At 47.4% G+C, this 25,301-nt stretch overlaps 1 protein-coding gene across 2 annotated transcripts in view; it reads left to right on the forward strand.

Moving 5' to 3' along the window:
* LOC120947869 (ras-associated and pleckstrin homology domains-containing protein 1) overlaps positions 1-25,301 on the forward strand; it is a 55,198-nt gene that overhangs the window by 16,162 nt on the left and 13,735 nt on the right. The window contains exon 2 of one of the 2 annotated variants that reach the window (XM_040363668.2): positions 3,123-3,227. In XM_040363668.2, the coding sequence (XP_040219602.2) occupies positions 3,156-3,227 (72 nt within the window). In that variant the 5' untranslated portion in view covers positions 3,123-3,155. Of the gene's footprint in view, positions 1-3,122; positions 3,228-21,242; positions 22,150-25,301 lie in introns of those variants that run through there. The other variant, XM_040363669.2, reaches the window with a different exon arrangement.

Here is a 25,301-nt window from a genome sequence, read left to right on the forward strand (position 1 = left end):
AAATGAGTTGCCGCTGGCTCTTCTCGCCCATAGTCATTGTGCCCCCGGAGCCGTCCATACCGGCCCGGACGAAGGCTTGTTTTAATTTTATGCACCGTTTATCATTCCACCGTTCGTTCCGTGTCACTCAACCATCATTCTGCTCCTCCTTCTCAAGTCCCATTTTTCGCAATGGCTTCTCGATCGATGATGGCCGGTTCCGGTCGGAACGTTGTCGGGATTAAGTCGTCAGCCGGAGGAGAGTTGGCTGTCTGTCGGGGGACGAACACTTTTCCTCACACCATTCAGCAGTGTCCAATCTAGGGATGATGGATTCCGTTGTGTCTAGGCAGGCAGGTAGATGCTGTGGCAGGATTTGTGCCAGGGGGCTTGCGTGAACGATCTTCTCGCTAGGCCGTAAACTTTCTTGTGGTGACGTTTTACGGAGCCAACCTGAAAGGCAAGATGTGCTGCAGCTTTTAACGATGACGCTCAACATAGAAGCCTTCTGGGCTGGGGTGTTTGTGTGTGTGTTAGGCTTTTGTGTCAGCCTGCAACGACGGAAGCTTTCGGAAGGTGAGATGTGCAGTGATTTGTTTATCATGCGGCAGTTGGCCTTCCTCTCGAACGACCCACTTTTTTCGGGGGACCCACAGAACGGCAAGCGCAGGAACGGGGGAGCCCTTCCGTAACGCCTTAAGGGCTAACCAGTTTAGTAGAAAGGTGTTGTGTGTGTTTTTTCGTCGTCTTTTTTTCTATTTGTTGCACAGATTAGGGGTCACGGTAGGTTTTGTGAATGTTTTCCTTTATTTTTTGTTTAGTCTCTTTGTCTCTCTTTGACATAGAGCAAAGCGGGGAGAGCAGAGAATGGGTGGCAGTTCTGTTGCGGTAAACCATAAACTGCGTGAGTTGATTGCGTGCTTGCTTTGCTGGTAAGATTGGGAACGAAACGGTAGGGTGGTTGTTATGTTTTCTCTATGCAAATGTCGCTGCTACGAATTGCCTTTACACTTTGGAAGGAGTTGTGCAGCACGGGGTGTGTTTGAATTTTCCAGCCAGTTTGAAACCTCTTACGCCGTGCGAAGCAAGCTTATCACTGCGGGAATGCGCAATGCAACGCACACAGCGAGTGAGGGCATCAGCAAATGCTGGCGGACGGGTGGGGACACATTTATCAGAAATCATAGCTCCAAAGTACGGACGACACAGCCTTGCTCTTAAGCTGTCGTCAGGATCTTTCCCCGAGCCCTAATTCCTTTACTGCTGCCGAGTGGAATACTAAAATGGCCACTCGGCCGCGCGTAAGTGAGTAGTGCTCGATTGCGTGTGAAAATTACGGCGAGCAGCGCTATAAATCCTTTGCAAGCGAAATCGACATAAATCCTGGCCACAGAGTGCTTCCAGCTGTAATGGACATGTAGTGTGTGCCAGTGTGTGCCGCGCTGTGCATTACCAATAGGCTGAAGGAAAAATTATTATAATTGTGCGAAACGCAATGAATTAAATTTATTCCTTGCGTAGTGTTTGCGGTCCACTGAAAATGCTCTCCGGCCATTTTCCGCTACGTGCGGCAGGAACGGCATACGAATTAATATAAATCATCGCCCCACCAAAAACGCATCGTGCGTGCGTGTTCTAGTGCTTGTCGTGGTGTGTTCCTTTCTCCCGTTTTCTTCATCCCACCATCCCGTGGTGCGTGCTTTCTTCACATTCTCGCCGAGCAGAGCAGAGGCGAAGATGCGCGAATTCCGTCGATGCTGCTCCTCCCAACGATGTGTTTATGCGTACAGTGTGCATTGCCCGTATGCGCTGGAATGCACTTCAATACACCCCCCTCGTGCGAGTAGTAGTGGGCAGGAAGTTATTAATTTCCCTCTCTGTTGAACGGTGCAATTGTGTGTGTGTGTGTATATGCTCCACTTTTGCGCAATACTACACGCACCCTGTGGGCCGTTACTTTTTCTTCCCCTCTCTCTACACACATACTCACCACCCGGTGCAACAGTGGTTGGTCCAGTTACGACGTTCTAGATGTAGATCAACCGCTCTGCCCCCTTGTATGTGCTATGTTCGTGTGTGTGTGTGTGTGTGTGCGCGCCTGCAAGATACTTTGATAAATTAGCCACAGTGTGTAGCTTGCGCGGAGTGTAAACAATACACCGTGTTGGTCTAGAACGCTCCCAAGGCTTCCCCCGTATCCCAGCCAGGGAAGGATGCCGCCCGTCCCGACACGCTGCATTCGGAACTGGCGAGGTGCGCACGGCCACGCAAAGTTCCTACAAGCTATTTGAACTGGTAGTGTTTGCGTAGGGGTTTGCGTTGGTGTGGAAAAGGAACTTGAAATTAATCAGAGTTTTTGGGATGATAGGATGACGGGGGGGGGAGGTTTATTTGATGGTGGGACACGGGGAGCAGCGCATACTCTTGGACCTCCCGTCTGTATGCAAACGCTTTCCACCCGAAGTACGGCTATCCGGAGGGGCTAGAACGTCGTGTACATCCGGAACCGTTTATTTATTTATCGAAAGACGGCGAAAAGAGTAATCGAGAAAGAGTGGAATCGGTTCCGGGGGGAGAAAAGGCGTTTGAATTCCAAATTGTAATGGAAGAATAATACACAGCGGGTAATGTGATTATAAACGTTCAGCTCAATTCTGCCCAAATAGTAGGCTGGCGTGCTTTTTAGATTATATTAATTTAATTACCACGTGCCTTTGTTCTGGGAGTGTCGTAGCGCTGTTACGTGCTTAAGCCCATTTTCAGACAAATCGCATAAATTAGGCGAAATGTTACACAACGCACTGTAAATTGGTTAGAGTTCGCTTAAGAACGCCTGCAGTTATGCAATTTGCAGCCGAACGTTTAATATGAAAGTATGCAATCCGCACTACATCTCAACGTAAGATGTCGCTAGTGTATCACAGAGAAGACGAATGAACAGTGATGAGCACACAAGATGGGACAAAGAGCATTTTTACAATTTTTTTTGGGCAATCAGCTGAAACTTTTGAATGATGTCAGTGTCAAAAGTATGTTTGAGACAAAAAAAGACTACTTTTTCTTTGCGCTATTAATTTCTTCCTATAAATTACTCCTCCTCTCTATGACATGGCTCTAATTTCCTATTTTTTCTCTACTTCTAGACAATATTATCCTGAGGATCTTCACCACCCATCATGGCGGGTCTATCCGACGATCCCGAGAAGCTGCTGAACGAGTGGCTAGGCGAGCTGGAGAATCTGATCGGGGTAAGTTGATACGGTTGCACACTATCGACATCGATACAGCCCAGATTTGGCGAACAAAAGCCATTAGAACACCATCTGTTGCCTCACGCTCCATTACCTAAACCTCTGGTTGGTGGACACTTGCCGTTACACCCTGCCAAGAACGAAAGGAACAAACCTTCCACGTTGCGTTGCCCCCCATCCCGGGACGTACCCCGTTACCACACCATCTTCCCCGATGTCGTTTCACTTCTTCTCGGTACAGCGATTTTCGGCGCTTCCACACGAGGCCAGAAGGAAACTCGAAACTGTGTTGCCCGCGTTGTCGTTGTCACTCTTGTTGTGGAACTCTCTTGTTTGCTCACTCGAGCGTCGTGTGGTAATGACATTAGCATTCGCCGTACGGGCGTGTGTACGTCTTAGCCCGGCTTATACGATCGTCAGTTTTGTCGTAAGCCGGGGTTTTGAAGGGTTTAGCGAATTGTGAACACAGACACACACACACACACACAGACATACAGGGTTTCCCACGATTTATTGGTTGGTTCCCACGATTTATTGGTGCGTTCCCACGATTTTTTGGTCATTTCCCATAATTTTTTGGTAGCAACCCACGATTTATTGGTCGGTTCCCAAATATTATTGGTCGGTTCCCAAATATTATTGGTCGTTTCCCAAATATTATTGGTCGGTTCCCAAATATAATATAATATAATACCGACCAATAATATTTGGGAAACGACCAATAATATTTGGGAACCGACCAATAATATTTGGGAACCGACCAATAAATCGTGGGTTGCTACCAAAAAATTATGGGAAATGACCAAAAAATCGTGGGAACGCACCAATAAATCGTGGGAACCAACCAATAAATCGTGGGAAACCCTGTAATCACCAATTACCGAGGCAGTGGTCTTCAAAAGAGACGCCGGAGTTCAAATCTGGCAATTCGTTAATTGCGGTTGTCATCTGTCCAGTGTGATTTGCATCGACGACGACGGCGAGTTGTTAACAACGAGCATCAAACCAGATATGAACAACATTCACGCTTTGACTTTTCATATGTTAGCGCTAAAAAGCCCTAAAAGTGCTCGAAAAAAGGGTGTTTTCAGCCTTTTCAAAGCCCGTGGAACTTTAAACTACCCTCTTCCCGCTGTTAAATGTAGTTCATCAAAAATGAATATCCCCAAAGTGGTGACTTGCTCGGCGGTGTGCATGCGTGTATCCGTGTCGCAGCTCATTGAATCAGTCATTGGGCTGATATGGGGAGGGAGGAAGGCTTTGAGTGCGTTCCATTAGATGAAAAAGCAGCAGCATGACGCGATAGAATTCCTTCATAATCACGGAAAATGGTTCACCATCGCCGCCAAAGGTATGACGAGTGCGGGCAATAAGTGAACGCAGTGTTACGGTGGTATGTGTCTGTCATCGTGAGCGTGATACTGAGTACGCGGGTGGAAGATACTTCGCCGTTTCCCCCTGAGCACATTACGTCCTCGGTAATGCATTATTGTTATTATTTTGAGCCCACTTGACGGCGGGATTATTATCATTAGCACGGTGTTACAGGACCTAAATGCGGGGGCGACCGTATAATGTAGTTAAAATCGGATCACAGTCATCAGGAGAGGTCTGTTTTCCCCGCGACCCGGTGCGGGTGTGATAGGATGCTTGACAGTCTTCTTACTCCACACACATACGCGTATGGTGGGTGTGGAATAGGAACGTCGGTTCCTCTTCCTTTTTAGTGTGAGCCCATTAGGGGAAGGACTCATCGTAAGTGATCATATGTATGAGCTTCCACTCTGCTCTAGTGAGGAGTAGGAAACATTAGACGCTCTTGAGTTTTTGAAAAAAGAAAAACTACGATCGAAGCAACGAGACGCACAAAAACAGGGGGAATGACTAGACGGAAGGTGGAACGAATCCTTGCCTGTCGTTGGAAGCATGCACGGAAAGGAATATCGGATATCCCGAGCAGGTGGGAACAAGCCTCTCCAGGACAAAAGGGAACTCCGAAAGGAACGAGCGAAGGCAAGCCACGAGAAACCTACTCTACGGCCAAGCCGAAGCCTCGTCACGTTCGATGGTTTCTCCGGCTTTTCTATAGCCCTGGCACAGCGACACAGCGAAGCCTGTCGAACATCTGCTCTTTTTGTCCGTGCTGGCGCAGAGGGCACTGATAAAAGCTTCAGCATACACAACAAAGAGCCGGACGAATGGCAGGTAAAAGTTGTTGGCCTACGATGCGCTGCTGGTACTGCTGGCTTGCTTCACGAATCCACCTAGAGGATCGAAGGTTGTGTTGCTTGAGCAATTGTAATTTATTTGCAATTTAAAAACAATAACGAGCTTTGTCTGGTGGGGAAATTTACGCAGCCGAAGGTATCCTCAGCCCTCTAATCCCTTGTCAAATGACCTTAAGTCGTAATGTGTGAAAAATTACGGTTAATGAGATGTCGCGTCGACAAGGAGCGGGCAAACTGTGCCTTAATGCAATATTGTCAAGACATTGTATTGCTTCTAATCTCAAACGCTCGAGCCCTCGTTTTCCCTTCCTTTGGGTGTGTAAGAAAGGCATCTGGTATCAAACTACTACCACGGGCGCATTAATTAGGCCCCGGAATCGAATATCATCATCGTAATCGCCGGCTGCGATTCGTCCAACTGCGAGTGCCTGCGGGGTCTGTGGCAAAATCGGGAGTTAACCATCCTCCACAGCAGCAGCAGGATTCGCCGATTCGACAGATTCAACTCAACAAAGCGAGCCAACAACAATCCTCCACATAGCCGAAAAACTATCAAGGCGCGAGAGTGAGATATTCAAGACGCACGTGGTCACTCGAGATTGATCGAGATCCAGGATCTCGCTCCAGAATATGCGGGTTGTGTAGTGCGTGAGGGGGAGCGTGAAGTGTGTCGGTAATAAAGCGTATTAAAGGTAAGGTAGAGAAGGGAACGATGAACTGAAATCTTTCGCCCCTGCTGTTGTTGTCGGTTGCGTACGAGCGGAACTGAGCGCACAGTGAGAGAGTACAAAACCCTTGGAATAGCCGCTGCTGGATGCACCTGCCCGCGATCGCGTATGTCTCCGCCGCGTACCCTGGTGGACGAGTTTGTTTTTGGTGTTGTTTGCACCTCGTGGTCCTGCTGGTTGCGTTGATTTTGTTTTTTTTTCTCTACCCTCTGTTTCTTCTGTATCACGAGATTTGGCCGACTTACGACTTAGTTGTCTGAACCGAACGGACGACGTGTCCCGGGCCCGGTGTTACAGGGCAGGTCCAGATCACCAGCACGGTAGAATCACGGTTGAACTCTGGGACTTTGTGTTGTTGTGTTCCACGTGCAAAACACCTGCTCGGGTTGTCGGTTTTTTTGTTGTCGTGGTTGGTGATCCAACAACTGCGTCGGTGAAGCGTGTCTCGGCAATCGGCAATGGTAAAAGATTCTGTTTTTTACTACTGTACGTTTCATTGTAATGTGCATAAATCGGTTACGGCAAGCTTGCTGTTTTCCGTACGCGCGTTCCGTTTGGGGCGAAACTGTGCTGATCGAGGCAAAAAATTGGATGACAAAGTACGGCCGGTTGGATATTATCTTTTTACAACAGTAACTTCTTTCGTAGCCTTACTTTGACGTAGCACATGCCGTGTGGAAGTTGCTCTTAAATGGTTCAAACTACCGTGTTGAGGAAGTAGACAGGGGTTTCTCTATCTCTAAAGAAAAGTGCAATTGTACATTGCACTTTAGCAAAATAATTATTTTAATGAAATTGTCTCACAGCAACTGTGCCGCCTCAACGTCCCGAGGCCAGTACAGTTTTGAAATAATATTAAATTCATTTCCCACCACTGGCAAAGAGCAAAGTTCTCTTCAACTCCAGTGCCTGGCGAAAGTTTACGCCAAAACCGCAACGTAAAGAACATACAAAACCATTCTTTGGCGGTACGCTCCAGCACCGGCACGGGACACATTTCACCGCGCCAGAGGGAGGAGGTAAGCCACCTGTTCGTTTTGTTCTAACGGAGTTTCACTTTTTGGCCCAACGGACCCAAGCGGCACTAACCATTTTGGTTCGCAGCCCGGAGCTGGGGTTTGCCGAGTGACGCAAAAAGGCGGAACGACCAGTGTGCTGCAAAAAGAACTAAAAAAGGAGAAAGAAATGCGACGAAACACAAACGAGTAGCGCAGCCAGCACTCTTTTTTTACCTCCGGGGAATCCGCGTTTGATAATTCTGGTGCGTAATTATGGTGGCATGTGGTTTGGGCTCGGGCGCATGTAGGGGAAAGCGGGGCAAAATGGGCATGTGGGGCAAAATGGGCACCCTCTATTTAAGCATTATTTGACTACAAAGATACTTTCCAATGCTCAAAATGTATTCATTAGAGTGTTCTATGAACACCATGTAAGTTTCATAACCCTTACATAACAAATAACTAAGAAAAATGCAAAATAAGGTTTAGCAGCATATTGATGTAATTTTTGCCACTTCGAAAATAAGCTTAAACGTGTGTCACAGGGATGCGTTGAAGTTTTTAATGATATATTTTTAAAGATATGATATTTCTTTACAATTTGTCTGAAGCAATCAAGGCGATTGAATTCGTATTTTTACTAATATAACAAAAAATACAAAAATGCTACACGTGGGGCAAAATGGGCAGTTACTCTTGGGGCAAAATGGGCAGATGCTTTTGACATACGGCGCTTGGTGAGGCTATGGTGTTGTATTTGTTGCCTCAAAAATGATAACAGGCACAGCTTCAAAACATTCGATTTTGTAGATTTAAACGTGTAAAAACTGTTATAATTTTGATAACATATTTTTGGAAGAATTTTAAGGGCTTTTCTGACCAGCAAATCAAAAGAAAGAACGAAAAATACATTTCATGAAACGTGCGCAAAAGCATAGACCATTACCTAAGCGCAGTTGTTGTGGCCCATATTGCCCCAGTGTTTTGACGTTTCACATGTTTGTTTACATATGCCCATTTTGCCCCAGGGCTATGCCCATTTTACCCCGTGTGTCAAAATAGCTTCTCGTAAAACATCAACTTTTATTTTACATTATTTTATTGTTTTTAAGTTGTTTTCATTCTATGTGGCAATTTTAATCCATAGATAAATGGTGGAGGCATACAATAATGAAAGAAAAATTGTGTTTTGTGGCATATTCAAAGGAATATTCAGTAAACTGCTTAACATGCCCATTTTGCCCCGCTTTCCCTTACATCGCCAAACGCGCATATACAGCGTGCGGAAATTAGTTTCACATTCGATCGAAATTGGTCGATACTTATCGATGGGCAGTTTTTTGTCTGTGTGTAAGCAGAAGCTGGCGTTGTGCTGCTGTTGCAGTTCGTCGGTTTCGGTGCTAACGTAAGTCGCTCGTTACGAAGGAAGGTGCGTCGCATCGATGCAGTTGCCCCTAAATGAATTCCTGTTAGCCCAGGTGCTGTTAGAAGAGGCTGGCCCGTTTATGCATCAGGTGCAGTTTTTGAGGATGTTGTGTTTTGGCCTGCGCTCGGTCGACACACAAAAAAATGGGGCCCAAAAAGAAACGCACGATGACGAACAATTTATCAACAAACGTGTATTTGAAAAATGTCATCATCAGGTTGCTTTTAAAATAATTATAACTATTTCGCTTTAACGCCGGGGTACGGTCTACTTAAAATGATTGGATAAATACCGTTCGTGACGTTGATTAATTATGCTTTCAGTGTGGAAATTCTCATTTTTCCGTATAATGTCATATTTGCTTCGCGAAGCATAAAGTCATTCGCCGTACCCCTAAACGAATTCTAACAGTTGATTAGTTTCATATCTGTCCCCCTGATTTTTTGTTGTAAAGTACTGAACCGGTCACTGATTGTCGATGGGCTGTTTGCCGAGCCACAAAGGCCATCAATCAGATTTCCTAACGCACTCGAATTTATCGCACCACCTTTTCTACAGGGGTCCCCGTCAACAGCCAATTCATTCTTGGACCGTGTTGTAATTTTGGGCGATAAAAAATAATAATAACAGTGTCTAACTCTTGACGTTCACGTTCCTCGAGAAGGGTGTCACTGGACCGCAACCACTCCGGAACGGCCGGGTCCGTACGGAGGAGAGGTTGACGAACAAAAAAAAAAGGAAGTAATGTTTACTTTTCACTTTCAATTCTCCCGGGCGTGCGTGTCGAACCCGGTAGCGATGCAACACACCCTCATCGCTGGGATAATTGAAAAAAGAAGAAGAACGGGAAGCTGGCACCATTGCTGCAGTACCGGCGTACAAGCCCGGAGGAAGATTGTAGAACCTCACAACACACAATAATAATGGCTGTAACAATCAACAACAAACGGTAGACCCAACGTTTGCTGACGCTAGCACGAAGAGAGCAGCATAAGTGATGGAGTGGAAAGTGGAGAGAAATGAATGTTGTGTGTCTGTTATCTTCATTATTGTTCCGTTTCCAAGATACTTCCTGTAAAAGAGGATACGCAAGAGGATCACACCGAGCTAGGAGCATCCTTAACCAAAACGACAGCAGGCTATCTATGGTTTGATAGGATTACAAGGGGCAGGGCTGATCGGAAGCACCAGGAACAACAGCAGATCGGTTGATTTATTTTACACTCGCTTATTGATCGCCGGCACGAGAGAACAACCCGCATGATCAACGAGCAGGCAGCAGACCCGCCCGGCCATACACGCCTCCATCCAACATCTCGACATCGATCTGGTTTAAACGATACTCGACGCCAAGCGCAGTCGCCGTCCTGCAGTCCCATTTGCCGGCCGGCCGTTGCTCCGTCTCGAAACGAGATCTCATTTAGCAGAATGATCGAGAGGATTTGGAGGTTTTTAGAAGGGCCGGACGCGGGCCGGATTGGTGCTTGTGTTTGGGCCCGCGTCCCCGGACCGCTTCGGATGGTTCCCGGTGCGGAGCATATGGTCGTTTACGACCTCAAACCCAGCGACATCTGCCGTGTGCTGTTTTATTTTACTTTCCTTTCCAAACTTCCAAACCTCCTCTCAGCGCAGCGGGACAACGGGGATGAAGAAGGAGAGAGAGAGAGAGAAAACGAGCGAGAGACCTTCTGTACTGCGCGGCAGAAGGACCGAGAAGGGAAGATATGCAGGCCAGGCCGTGTTCCTCTGAGATGATCCCCGGGTCCGAAATAGAAGAAACTCCGCGTATAGAGACAAACGTACACCGAAAGCGAGAAAACGGTTTTGCTGCAGTCATCTGCTCGCAGGCGACGATGCACCGAAAGGGCGTTGTGTTTTACGACCCGGGTAACAGCAACGACGGGCGGCACAGCCTGGCCGGTTTTCTCCGCCAACCTCAACTTCTTGCTCTGCAGCATCATCTTTGAGCCCCTCTGCACTACACCGTCTGCACAAATTTAAATAGAAAACGGGCACTTTTTTACTTCTTTTCTCTCGCTCGAAACGTGACTGCACCGTTTGCCACACTGCAGAGGAAATTTATCGTGTGGTTGGACGGAGTTTTGGGCCCGGGAACAGAAGAATGGTAGAACTGGAACCGAACGCGTATAGAATGGGAATGGCTAAACCCATGCAAGGAAGTAACAGACGGTGAGCGCGCTGTCTAGGATGAATGTGCAAAATACGTACACATCCCGTGTACTACCGGTTTGCAAGGAAGCACATCGAAACTATGGGAGTATGGCTTTAAAGTGTGATTAAATTTGGACTTGCTCTTCCTGTGTTACTCCTACTGAGCATTCGCTCATTAATGCGCCATTCACGCGCTGGTGAGCATTTTGTGGTGGTTGCGTTTTTCAATTTAGAGTTTTTAATTGAAAAATATAAACATGATTTTTAATTTCGAAATGGAACGATTTGGTGTGTTCTATCGGCACATCGTTTGTTCAGTATGGGTAAAGAAGCGTCGTGTTTATTCTTTTGTTCTTATTCTGTAATGAGCAACCGCAACCGAAACTAATTGAAATGAGCCATTTTTGGGGATGAAACAATAAGCGAGCCAAGAAAAAATAAACGAACTCCATCCAATGCCATTACTGGCAACTGTTGCAATGGCAGGATAAAACCAAATGGATTTTTTGTGCACACCCTAGTGACGATTCATATAGAGTAATCATCAAGTGCAACGGCTTTGTACAATGAAGGTAATGTACCGAAATCTCGTTTGTGTAAATACTGTTGTGTCTACCCGCGAGAGAGAAGATCATCTGTTGTTCTGGCTTTATTTGAAAAGAGAGATATCAATAATTTCTCGTCTTTTCGGCCCAAAACGTGTATAGATTGATTTGTGAACATTTCTGTGCGTGTGTGTGTGCGTGTGTGTGTGTGTGTGTGTGTGTGTGTGTATTTACCAATAATTTACCAATCAATATTTTGTAAGAAAAAGAAATCATGTTTGTTTGAGCGGCTTCTATTTATAGCTGAATGGTGAAGATTGAAGTTTTCCAACGCTTTCCAACCGCCACGAAAGAATTGTGTCTTTCGTAAGCAAAATGGGTAGCTGGCTCGTTTGAAAAGTGCCGCCCAGCAGCAGCAGCAACACTGTTTTGATAGCCCAGAAAAATCAATCGATCGTCCGGCCGCATTCTCCACTGCTTTGGCGCTGCACAGTGAAACGTGACGGAACAAGGATTTATCTTCACAGTGCACCCAACAGATCAACAGCAACGAGATGATCCCCCATCGGGTCTCGGTTGCAGCCAGGGCGAGGGTTGAATGTTGATAATCGTCTCGGAGAGCTTCAGAATGTAGTAGCACACCGAACGAACACTTGCCAGCTGCAAAACGTGGGCGCAGAAACCGACCGTCAGCCCCCCGAGATAGGCAAAACAGTTCTCTGCGTTCTCACACACAAATTTCTCCCAGAACACCGACGCGACCGAGGTGGGTGGTGGGTGTGGTGTGTGGGCTTGAAGAGAAGCTGGGGTTTTGATTATGTTAAAATTAATTTATTAGTTGCGCGTGCGTTTCGATGGTGCACAGCTTGCGCGGCGAGCGCATCGTGTTGCATGCGCATTTGCTCTCACGCACCAACCGACCGAGCTCCGTCCTCGCCCTTTGCGTGGGCACAAGAATGAAGTGAAAACACAGGCGACGTTGTGCATGAGTGTGTGTGTGTGTGTGTATGAGGGTTTTTGGTTGTCTATTAATCGCTATTCCCCGGTCGCACGGCGGCTGCTGGCTAATCTTGCACCGCATGTTTTCTACCCCATTCGCATGCGGAGCGAGGTCCTCTTGCGTGCCCGGCCTATGTTGAGGGTGGTGCTCCCGCCGCGCCGATGGTGGCGTTTACCACGTGCGCGCAGAACGCATCCAATTGCAACACCGGGCGCCGGCGAAGCAAACTAGATGCAGCTTTGGCGCCCGCTAACTGGGCCAACCGTGATAATCCGTGAAACCGATTGATATGGAATCAATCGCCACCACGCAAGCGCTAAGTCCCGCGTATCGCCGCCGCCCACCGAGGGCATTGTTCGCTTTCTGAGCAACCAAAGTGCATCACTAATGGTGGCGTCCGTGCGCAACAGGAGGAGCTGTTTTGACACGTGTGATGGGGTGGGGTATATTTTCCAACTTTTCCCAGCGATTTCGACACACATTTTGCTGGCGTTTCTGTATCCTGTCCCGGGGCGAAAAGTGCTTTTAGGGTCCATTATTCGTTGGCTCGTTTTTTGTATGGCTTTTTCTGTTTTTAAACTACGCCAAGAGCTTCGACACGAAAAAAATGGGTTAAGGCGTTTAGCTATGGAGTTCCTGAGGAGAGAGAGTGTTTTTTTTTGTTTGTTTCTTTTTCCAACTCCCCCTGAATTCTAGAATGAAGCGATCAGCTAACGAGAAGTAACGTTTTCTAATAATCGCGCTGTAATCCCTCATTTCTTGCCCGAGAATCGGTCGACTTAAATGTCTTCAGGGAAAAATAAATAAATAAACCTTTGGAAAAAGTAAAAACAAAAAAATATACCCCGGTACGCACTGCCTCCCACACACGTGTGTTGTTGTTGTTTTTTTTTTGCTCCGTCCCCTCTCTGGAACTTTCCCACCGAGAAGGTCACCGTGGATGGATGGATGGGTGAGTGTTATGATTTATCGGCCGGATGAGGACCCCCCGAACAAAGCAGCAGGGCTCGCGAGCGGTACGCGCGTTCGTGTACCACATCAGCGTACACATTATTTATCGCCACGCAGCCAGGCAACAGCATTGGAACATTGGGCTGTGAGCGTATGAGAGTCGGCCGGCGAGAGGGGGTACAGAGAGACCCACAGAAGAAAGATAGCAGAACAAAGCAACGGAGCAGCCGCAGGGCTCGCGGCTGACTGGTGGACATCGACAACAATACGTACGGCGTGGTACGTACAGTACAGCAACATTGCATTGCCCAACTGCGTTGAGCAATAAGGCCGCAAGGCCACCGGTACCGGCATTAACGAACACGCTCCTATGTGATCCTCCTCCCTTATATGTTGGCCAGGGCAGCTGAGCGAAAAATAGAACTCCGAGAAGACGCGCAACATGCGCCACTGCCTGCCTGCCCCGGTGGTGGTCAAGTCATCAGCCGGTTGCGATAGGTTTCTTATGTTGTTTTTGCTTTGCTCGGGCAGCAACGGTTGGGGTGGTTTAAATCAAAATCGCTCAACCACGGCAAAGTTTGTTGTTTATGCCGCCGAATATGCTGCGCGCTAATCCTAGGCAAATGGGCGAGACATGACATTTAGGGAAGCGTTTAGCGCTGCAGGGCTCTGGCATCTTTTGCGGGGGGTAATTTATTAACCTGTCCGTGCGGGAGTTCATAGCTTAATTATTTGATTTGATTTTATTTTTCGCCCGTGTTGCATCAATATTTGTGCTGTGGAAAGAAGGGATGTGGAATATTTTACATTTATAGTTGATAGTCAGTAGATAATTATAGTTTTTGAAACAGTTTTGATTGTATAGAATACAGATAGAAAATTAAATTTAAAATAATTTAAACAATAGATGTATTCTTCCCACAATAATGTACGTTCGGTGCATTGGTAAAACAAATTAAGGACAAAAAACCACTTCAAAACGCCTTTTCTTCAAAAATCACACATTCCAACATTCTAATAATGCATCCGTCATTAGAATTTCCGCTCTACCTAATGACTGTCATTTATTTAAACGCAAAACAACGCGTGTACTTTTTCTCTTGACGACTACACAGCAAAAAAAAACCCGAATCTCCGAACTGTTTCGATCCGAGTTAATGATAATAACAGCGTGCAGCAAGTTGGCCGCGCACCATGCACCGATGCATCTCATGCAAGCCAGGCGAACGATTCCCCCCAAGACTTCTCATCTCGTGCATTTCATCGCAGGGTTGGTAATTTTTTTTGCTCTCGCTCCATTCTGCTCCCCTCAACAGCCGTCTGCCCGAGATCGGCTGAAATCGGCTACTGCAGTGTCTTACCCGGGGCCGGGTGTCGATACCGAAGCATCAGATCGCCGGCATCAGTCGACACCATCGGATCTCATCCTCCGGTCCGTGTTGCGCTCCGTCTCGCTCGGTAGTTCACGCGATAAGACGTTCAGAAACCTTCGGCATGAGCTGAGTCGTAGCTCTACTCAACCCCTGTTTGTGTGTGTGTGTGGTGTGTACTGGATGTTGCGGTGCGTGAAGAGTGATCGTATCGTTGCAGCATAGGGGAGCGTAAACATCGTCACATCTGCTCCCCAGATTTGATGCGCACGCACGACGGGGCCCTCTCTGGAAAGGGGATCCTGGACGGCAGACGGTGCCAAGGGCTGCCCAAGGGCGGTGGTGATGCTGCCATTGTGCCAACAAGGATCGGTGCTTGTTGCCCTTCGGCCAGTTAGCTTACTCGCTCCCTCTCTTCGTCTCTCTTGAAAGGAGAGAGAGAGAAAGAGAGTTTGATCGCAGCAGTGCCGCTCGGAACAGATTGTCAGCAGAGTGAAGGGATTGGTGGTGGAGATATCGCGCAGTGCAGTGAACGTCGTTTTCGTGGATTGCAAAGAATTTTGGTTTTACCCGCCGGTTCACAACGAGCTGCACACACACACGCACGCTGCATGTGGATTAATTTAGAACGGCAGAAGCGCTAAGCGTTAGGTGCAGTGTAAGCGGATCGAAAATCGCGATCGATTTAGGGCGGCCGGCTGCTCTGGCACCTTTTGTCGGCGAATGTTTTTAGTATAGCTCGATCGATCATCGCCCCATCTCGACGGTTCCAGTTCTGCTCACCCTGTTGCCGGTTAAACGAACGCTAGAAAAAGGAACCGCCAAGCAAAGCCAATGTGGGGTGATGGTTTACGAAGGTGTTGAGTGGGTAATGTGATATTCAGACAAAAAGGCAACATTTCTTAAAGGAATAGCAAACGTCATCTTTCCCAAATCAAGGCCACCACACTGATCCGGCTGTGTGATTGTTGCAGTGAAGTGTGATCGTTTGATTGGGATAGCTTTATTATCTGTTATTGCTTGTTCGGTAATAAAATTCTTTCCCGAAGAAAAGAGTCCAAGTATCGTGAAGCGTGAGCGGTGAAGTTGAAGATACCACCGTACGTTTTGGTGCAAAGCATTCGTGGGACGTGATGTGTGAAAAAATGTGCACGATTTGGGTGTCTGGAAATTAGCGTCAGTAGGAGTTGGAAGCAGCTTTTTTATATTTACGATCGAAGGTAAATCAGTGTTTATATTTTCTTAAATTTAATTATGTTGTGTTACTATTGAGTTTCCTTTTAAATAACTGCTTCTATTCATTTTGAGATAGCAAAATGGTTAATAAGACTTCTTTTTCATGCATTTAGTATAATTTTAGGGGTTTCGTTGTACTGATTGCATACATTTAGGTTGTTTTTTTTATTTACAAGCCGCTAATCAGCGATATAATTTATTTCATTTTCAAAGCTGTGAATTCTGTTTTACTACCAGCTGTATCGTACATGTACATTTGCATAGAGAACCTAAATTCATTACGAACCAAAACGGACATTTCTTCTGCAGATGTCCTTGTTTACACAAGTGTTTGTACAGTCTAAAAAAAAACAAAAAATACCACACATCAATTGTTAATGCCTGGACAAATATATTCAAATTAAGCACATACATTGGCAGCCGCAATGGATTTCATTGCATCTTCTCTCGGTCGCCTTAACAGCTGCCATTGCAAAAGGATTCGTACCCCAAAAGGGCAGGACGAGCATAAGAGCATAGCCACTGGCTCTTTTGCAAATACCCCGACATACATGCCAACACAGACATGCAAAAAAAAAGGGCGCGCATGATAAGATAAGCCCCGCAATAGCGAAATCCTTCCATTGGCTCATCGAATGGCCGCCGCTGACCTTACAAACATCCTTTCCCGCCGAAGCAGCACGCGAACACGCGATAAGGGAACCGCATGCTGCCATAGTTTACTTCCACTACTTTCCACACAGTTTCGTGTAGCTGTCCACTATCGTCGCTCCATAGCCCCTAACGGGGTAGTATGTACAAAAATAGAGAGAGCGAGAGATAGATAGAGAAGAGAAGGGAGCAAAAACAGTGGACTAACATGCAATAAAAAGTATCAACAGCAAGCAGAAGAAATAAAGTAAATTAAAATGGAAAGGAAATGTCATGCGATTAGTTTGGCCCGAGGGAAGTGGGTAAAGCTTTTTGACTATGAGCTGCTGCTGCTGCTGATGGTTTAGAAGTCAAGGCTAAGCATTACCACCACGAGTGTGCGGCGGTGTGTCGGGGATAGTGGCGAGTGCGATAGTGTTGTTTGTCGGTTGCGGGCTTGCCCACACTCAGGCCGTAGGCGAAAACAATCGGATGTTTTAATCTCGTTTAAATTAATGAACACTGAGCACATGTTTTTGTTTCAATAATTTTACTGTTTATAAGTGCGTTGGGGGTTGTGAAGCAGTGAACAAGAATAAAAAGGCTGATAAGGACTATTTGTAGCCGATGATGGAGCCAAGTTTTGTGGGTATGTTGCGGTTTGTGTAACAAATTTGCTGTCGGTAAAGCATGTGATAAGCAATACCCGATTAAGAATTTCATTTTTGTTAAAATGTTGAACCTTACGTCACTAAGAGGTTTCAATTCAATTGTTACTTTCATTAACTAAGCTTTTTAAAAGTAATTTCTAAGAGAATAGTAGGTGATTCATACATCACGCAATCCTTATTTCATGACACGCAAGCGCTATGTTTATGAGAACATTCCCCAACAGCTCATTTCTTCTCAACCACCCATCTCCATGCGGTTTAACATCTCACGAGAAACAATCTCAAAACCAATTTGCACTTCTGTTAGATTCGTCCTTAGCAGTTCTTGCATTACAAAGAAAGGGAAGCGCACGTATGACACATTTTTCATGTGTCACACCCCTTTCCAATCAGATCGGTTGCTGCTTTACTCTCTCCGTTCGTCCTTACAACTGCAGCATCATCGCCGTATCGTTCTACACCTCACCCATAACAGTGTGAAAGCGGAAACCCCCCAAAAAATTGCATCATTCTTCTAACGGGAATGGAAAATTGAATTCGCTCCTTTCCGAATGGAAACTCAATGCCCGTACAGTTTTCGGGTGCGGTAGGGAAACAGCAGCTGGCAGGTACCACTTCCTTCCGTTTTTTGTTCGCCCGAATCCAAACGCCGGAAACGCAACGAGCATTGTGACGAGAGTCGCGTGTGCTGTGCACTTTCTCGCAAGCCAAGCAAAAGCATCGAACAGAACCAAAAAAAAAAAAAATGAAAACAAAATCCGCGGGTAAGAATATGAATGTATTATTCATGTACTTCTCGTTCTCTTGCTGCAGTTCCTTCTGGCGGTGGGTGAAGGCAAGCGACAGGACAAAGGCAGTCTAGGGTGGGGAGGGAACGCTTTGGGGTGTGTAAGTGGAAAAAGTTTTGTTAATTTATATCGAAGGGTCGTAGAGCGCTACAAGGAACAAGGGGGTGATGATGCACAGCACGAACCCGAGGGGTGGACCGATACTATGGAATGATGAATGATGGATGCGGCAGAGGGATTGGGGGGCGGGAGTGGAAATGGGAATGTTACAGAGCCTGTACGTCTGTGTGGGTGTCTGTGGGTGAGAGCTAGAAAGAGAGAGAGAGAGAGATAGAGGAAAACATTACAGGAGACAAACGGAGATGTTTTGCGAAAAAAAGGACGACGAACGACCTCTAAGGGGGTTGGGTGGGAGTTGTTAGATTCGTTAGCAACCAACGACCAAACCGGGAACAGGGTGAGCAACGCGCCCGGTGGGAAGGGGAAGCAGAAGCAAGCTTGCGTACAAATTGCCGATGAGTCATCATCCCCCGACTCGAGCACACTCGAGGCGGGCGGGTTTTTGTTATTGATTTTGGATCCATCTCGTCGCAGTAAACAGATCGGAGTGCGTTTACATGCCGACGACGCTGCAAGAGGAAGAAAATGCATCACGCCCCCACTGCATTAATGCGTTCATTGCTTGCAGCGAAAGTCATTCATCACAAAGAAATGATTGTACATTTGCGTTTGTTTGCATTATTTGTAATAACAGATTCAGTTTTGTGGAAGAATCTCACCAAACAATCTTTGCTTGGTTCAGCCCTTTGGGCCATGTATTGGTCGGTGCACAACTGGGTTCGATTAACTTCTGTTGCTGACAGGCGGCATCATTGGCAGCCCGCGGGTGTTCCCTATCAAGCGGAATTTAAACTAATTAACCAGCATGCCGTCCAGCAGGCGAGAAGCTTCTCTCCTAGCGAGTTTGCAACAATCGTTTGCAGGGTCGGACTGATCAAATTCATTTTGCGGAAGCCTATTACCGCTCGCTTTTTGTTGCTCTAAAGCAATTAATTCATTTACCACAACACAATCAACCTGCTCGGCTGCGACGGTGGCTGATGGAAAAGCAGGAAGAGCAACATTCAGCAAACCTTCCGGAACTTTCCATCGGGCAAAGGGTTCGCATAGAACCAGAAACGGTAGCAAAACACTATTAAAACACACGAGTCGATGGCCTTTGATAGACGTTCGGGGTGGTAGTTTCGTTCGTTTCTTCGAGCTTCGGACCAATAAAGATTACTGTGCTCTTCCCCCTCCCCCCCGACCCCTCTAGTTTTCTGTTAGATCATCCACCCAACCGGCACGGAACACTATGGCTCCGATCGGACCCGCGGTGACAGCGGTCAGAGCGCCTTTAAACTGTTGGGTGTGGAGTTTTTCGCTTCCTTGCTGATGATTACAGCCAATACCGGGGAGGGCAACAGCAACAACGTCAAGCATTCTCTCGCGCAACTACCACTAAACCAGCAGCAGCAGCATCAGAAGGGTTCGATCCTCTCCTATCTATGCGCCCGTTCCCATGGCCACCCTCGCACGCGCGCTCTGCAAAGGAACTGCATATGCGCTTCGGCTGCATCGGATTGCATCGTGCTACGCTGCTCTGGTGTGTGTGTGCGAGATTGTACAATCGCTGTGTGTTAGTCCACGAACTGCACCACTAAGCTCCTCTGTGGTAGTGTTTGTGTATTGGTACACGGTGAGATGCTGTGTTCGATGCGAGAGAAATGGAAATAAAATAAAGTAAGCACCACCCCGAGTGCTGTGCGATGCACTCGCGACCTATTGGAGCGCTGGTTGTGTTGGGCCGTGGGCAAAGGTTAATGCGAGGGCGTTCGGTTCGCGCTGGTAAAAGGCTGGCTGGCTGGCTGGCTGTGACTGCCTGTGGGTACACATGCTGCTGGCAGCCAAACCTGACGGTTTGAACAAAGGCGCACACTGAAACAAACGGACCACGGAAGAGAAGGGAGATGGAGCAGCGAAAAACAGCCGATCGTTTTTTTTCCTTCATTCCCCTCGCTCGAACGTCAAATGAATCGAATGGCGCAAGGAATTTTGTGGAGCAGTGTTTTTGGGTGCGTTTGCTCTAGCAATCTTGGAGCACTTTAATCTAACAGGCGACAATCGATGAGTAGCGTAAAAAAGAATGCTAACAAAACATTGAAATGAGCAAAAAAGTGGCAAAAAATGAACCATTTGCGTCAATGCTAGGAACGGTAGCAGATTAGTAAAGACGATTGGGAGATTATACACATGAGATGACCATTTTAAAAGTGTAAAAACCGATCGTAATAGAGATGAAACAACAATTTGACATACTGACCGATCTCCTACTTCGATCATCGCCTGACTTGCTACTTTGCAATGCATCCCACCGCCCTGCATGTGTCTGGCATATTGTGCACTTGCAACGCAACGATCCCGGCCGGGCTAGCATGATAGCATAGGTTCGCTTCTCGTTACAATGTGCAGCAAGCAGCATAAATGATTTGATTTAATTTGTCCCTCACACACGGGTACGGGTAAAGCTAAAATGTGAAACGAAGAGGGATTGTGAAGGTGAAGCGAAAGGGAAGGGGAGAACGACAGCATAAACAACAGTTAAAAGGCACAGCATAAACAGGCGCTGGTGTGCGCTGGTGCTACACAATACACGCAAACATATAGGAAGGTGTATGCTGTGCCGCGTTGGTATTGGTGTCGCATGCGTCATCCATGCTTTAAAGCGAAAGACTATGGGCTATGGCATTGTGGACGCAACTGGGATTGTGATATGGTTTTATTTTAGTTTCCCGTGAGTCATGGTGTATGTTGAATGTAATTTAACATACTTTGCATGTGCAAAATGTTTGAATTTTTGAATGTATTTTTTTGCACATTTTTGTACACATTTCTGCAAAGAAAATGGTAAAGCGCTTAAACAGAAGTCCCAAATTCCCACTGTGCCCATCTGTCCCTTCTACCATGCCATGCGAGTTATGCTTTATGCTTTGCGTGTTCACGCTGCTTTATCTTGCCTTCCCTTCTCGCTCGTTTTCGTTTGCTACTCCCGCTTCCCAAACACCCATACAAACAAAACTACAAAACGCTGCACACGTGCACACGCCATCGCTGTGCTGTGTGTCTGTCTCTATGCTCGCCTCCAAGCCAACAGCCAACCGTCGCGTCCCCGTACCCCAGTGCACTTGCGTACATATAACACACTGTGTTCGTGTGTCTCTGTGTGCGCGTGTTTGCATGAGGGAGAAAAGTCTGCCGCTGCCCGCTGAAGGGCCAAACACTCGCACAGTTGGTTTTCAATCTCGCGGATGCGTTCGAGCCGGAACGTTGTCGGGACGGGTTTTGTGCGCGGCAGCAGCAGTTTCCATTTTTTTTTCGAGCAAAGGAGTTTTCAAGCAGTTCGCAGTGACCTGCACCCGTCTTACTGCTTCTACCACTGCTAGAAGCTGAGAAGAGTGAGAGGACGCAAATCGGAGCACGCATTTAACGACGCTGTTGCGTACCGGAACCGCGCAGTACGCAAAACGCGGAGTTGCATTTGAGGGAGATTCTTTTCCCTATTTTGTTAGTGTCGTATTGTGTTGCCAGTTATTCTAGTGTGTGTGTGTGTGTGTCTGTGTGTTTTGGAAGTGCGTTTCCTTATCGAAAAGCAAGCAAAAGCTTCCGCTAGCTCAACGCAACAAAAGTAGTTTGTTATCAAAAGTGTGTTACCGCGCTGTTTGCAAAACCGCAGAATTTGGCCCCGAAGCTGGTGGCACAGACCCAGGAAGGATTGCACAGTGCGTAGTGTGTGGTTGGAGCAGAGAGGGTGGAGTGATCTGGTGGCGCGACCTTTTTGATCTATATCGCGCAGTCTTACTCGCGAGTGTGACCGGAAGTCGCTTGTGTGGAGCTGAGTCTCTTTGTGCAGTGATTTTCGTGCGTTCAGAAGATCAATTGATCGAGTGACGGGAGGGGCCATGCTCAATTAGACGACCCTAGCACGACCGGGCTCAATAAGAGAGAAACATTTCATCGTAAAGCGGCAACAGCGGCGGCCGCGACGTTGACACAACCCGCCACAACACCTCAAGGATGTCGATACTGGACAGCAGCTGGTCGGACTTTGATTCCGCCTCCATGTACTCGAACGAATGTGTAAGTTAACGATCAGCAGTCCCAGCGGCCCGCGTCCGCCCGTAGATTATATGGTCTGTAAATCATCCCAATTGCCGCAGCCGAGCGCGGCCAACGCCGGTGTCTCTCTGCTCTTCGGGCTGGCCTGGTTGGCGACAATTTTCCTTTGTCTTTTTTCTGCGGACGGGCAATTGCTGTCACGTTCGCCGTTCGTGCGTCGTCGTCGGAGGCGTACACTTCTAGAATGTCTCACGAGCAAGAAGGGCCACCGAGTGCTATAGGATTGCAACGCGGGAGAGTGTGGGAGTAAAGGACTGAGCGCCCGGGGGAGTAATTTATAATATAAATCTGATTGGGGCCTGTAAGCTTGATCCTAGATGCACTTGGAGCTGTCTCCGGTTGCAGCCAGCAAAACAAAAAACAGGCTTTAGTTTCGCGGCACAACTTCCAGCACGTTGGCAACATTGTGACCGAGAGCTATTGCGAGTGAAGCATGCAATATTCTGCGAACAGTGTGTTTGGTAACAATTAAGAGCCATTCTGTCGTTCGAAATTGAAGCTAAGCTGCCAACGAAGTTGCTTCGACAGTGGTGTAGCAATAACAGCCATCGAGCATACAGCGCTCTGCTTTAGAAGGGCGCCTCTTCATCCACTGGCAATTAGTGCGTCTTTTTTTCTGTTTAATTAACGACCCACAACAATGGCCCACTCCTCGGCGACACAAGGGTCTTTGGTAAAACTGGGGGCCTCCCTTTTTGGTGGTCCGAGAGGTTTCGTTGCCACCACGATGTGAATTGAATATTCAAAGACAGAAAAAGAAATACTCCAGTTCGAGAGCTTCGGTGATGCCATCGCTAGCTTCAGTCGGCACGCTGCTTGGTGCCATCCTCTTTACTGACCTTCTGGAAAGCATCATCATCTCCAACACTGCTTGACAGTTTCTTATCGCCCACCGAGTGAAGCCGATGATGATGGACACGGTCAGTGCGCTGCGCGAGTTGAAGAATCAAACACATCAGGACGCGGCGGTCCCACGACGTGGTTCCGAGACGGCTAACTTTGGCCATCAACAAAGAATCCACGTCTACAAAGCACTGTATGCTTGGACGCAATCCGTCCTCTCTCTCTCTTTTTCTCGCTCTGTAGTACGGTGTCGTTGTCTGCTTGCCTGGCAAACATTCGGCAGAGCGGCAAATGACCAGGAATGCATGGTGAGTGCCCGGCGGCGCACGCTGCTACGATCGTCTGCGTACGATATGCGTACGAAGAAGCGGTAGGATCGTACCGCTGGAACGTTCAACCTAAAACCGGCCGGCAGGTTCTCTGTAGATCATCATCGGCGAACAATGGCGCAACAAAAAAGAGAGGCACCGGGGAACATCTTCCCGGTCGCGAAAATCGGTTCCGCCTTTTGCCTGCGTTCTGGGCCCGCGCTATTATTTTGTGTGCGATCTTTTGCGTGCTTCTCTCCCTGTTGTGCGCAAAGAATGCGTTCTCGATTATGATGAACGAGACTGCGTTGTGTCTGTATGTGTGTTAGGTTTGGTTGGTGCAATGCTACTCTGCTCACATTTCTTTGCCGTGGCGGAAGCTGAAGGGCCGGCTGCGTCGCTAATGCAATGCGAAGAACGTTTGTTTATTCTGTTGTGTGCGGGGACCGTGTTCCCGGTCCACGCCGCATCATCTTCATCGCCAATCGTCACCTTCTCAGTCAGACAAAAAATCCAGTAAAGCGCATCCTCGATCTCGCCATCTTTTCGAAGGAACGGATGGATGAAATCTTTCATTCTGTGCTTCTTTCAAATGCACAGTGAAAATACGCCCAGAGAGAACGGAGCAGCACCACGGAGGAAGACTTTGCACCGGGCCCAAAGTCTTGCGTTGTGCATTATTATTCCATCCGCTTGCCATCTGATATGGGGAAAGAAGATATTTTCTTACGCGCTGCGATGCGTGCAGGGTACGGAATCCGACCAGCAACGAGCTCGGCATTGCACATGGCACACCCACACATATTTAGAAAGATCCCAAGATTGGAGGGCGAATGCATTTTTCTTTGTCAGTAATTCTCTTCTCCAGCGCTACCGTCCGTTCGCTAACGCGCTGCGCTGCGTTCGGAACTCTGGAAAACTTCATCCAGTATCCAGACGACTACTTCCGTCATGGAGCATCGACTGCGATCGTAGCCAAGGAACTGGGAAAGCCAAACAAACAATCGAAAGTATTGAGCCGTAGCCGGTTTACGTACAATATTCCTTGCGCGTGTGTTATCGGGTCGGGTGCGACCCTACAGGGTGTGATAACTCTGGCGTGTTTGTAACTATCGGACCCTTTGTTTGCTCCCGTAAGTCTGGGGTGGTTCTTGGACTTTCTTGGACCCTCTTTCTTTCCCTCTATGCAAGATTCGATCGTACGTGATCAGTACAAAGAGAGGCAAAATGAAGCAGATATGCAGCGGGAGGAGGGTTCCCTTCGTACAATTGTGGCAGGAATTTTAACGGCTTCCGCGTGCGACTGCATAGTTCTTTGCCCGAATATTTCCCCGTATAAGGGCGTTTGGAACTCAAAATCTCCTGCCGTACGAGATCGGCGACCCGTCCGGGCTCCCGGCGTATAGTTTTTTTTTAATAACATGTACCTTCATGTTTGGTTGATTCATTCGTTCACGTCCTCCCCTGTCCTTTGTGTGGAATTTGTCGGGGTTTTTGTTTTGAATTTCTAATGATGACGGGTCGGACGCCGATTTTGGAATTGTGGTATTCGTCGACGCAGCAAGGGCCGAGAACAGGTCGAGACACACAAGGGCTGAACTGTCAAGTGTCGCATTATGCAGGGGCAAACGACCCACACACTTACACACACACCACGGGGACACTACCGAGTTGACAATGAATCCCGACATGCGGTTCAGGTCTTCCAGGGTCTCGGAGATGTTCTTTTTTCCAGGAATTTTGGGGGTTTCGGGTTTTTTTTTACTTTCTAAATCATCATTTAATCTCTTCTACCTGGTGTCGCTGCAACAATCGAACCCGATTGTTTGGGTGACCAGCAAACCGTGTGTAGATTGATTAGGGTAAGCGCAAGCGAGGGCTTTTTTATGGACACTGTGCAATAGAGGGTCTGAGGGATGCCTATGGTACAAAACTTGAAACGGGAGAAAAAACTCTCGTACG

This window comes from Anopheles coluzzii, chromosome 2 (assembly GCF_943734685.1).
Source record: "Anopheles coluzzii chromosome 2, AcolN3, whole genome shotgun sequence".
In the NCBI taxonomy this organism is placed as follows: Eukaryota; Metazoa; Arthropoda; class Insecta; order Diptera; family Culicidae; genus Anopheles; species Anopheles coluzzii.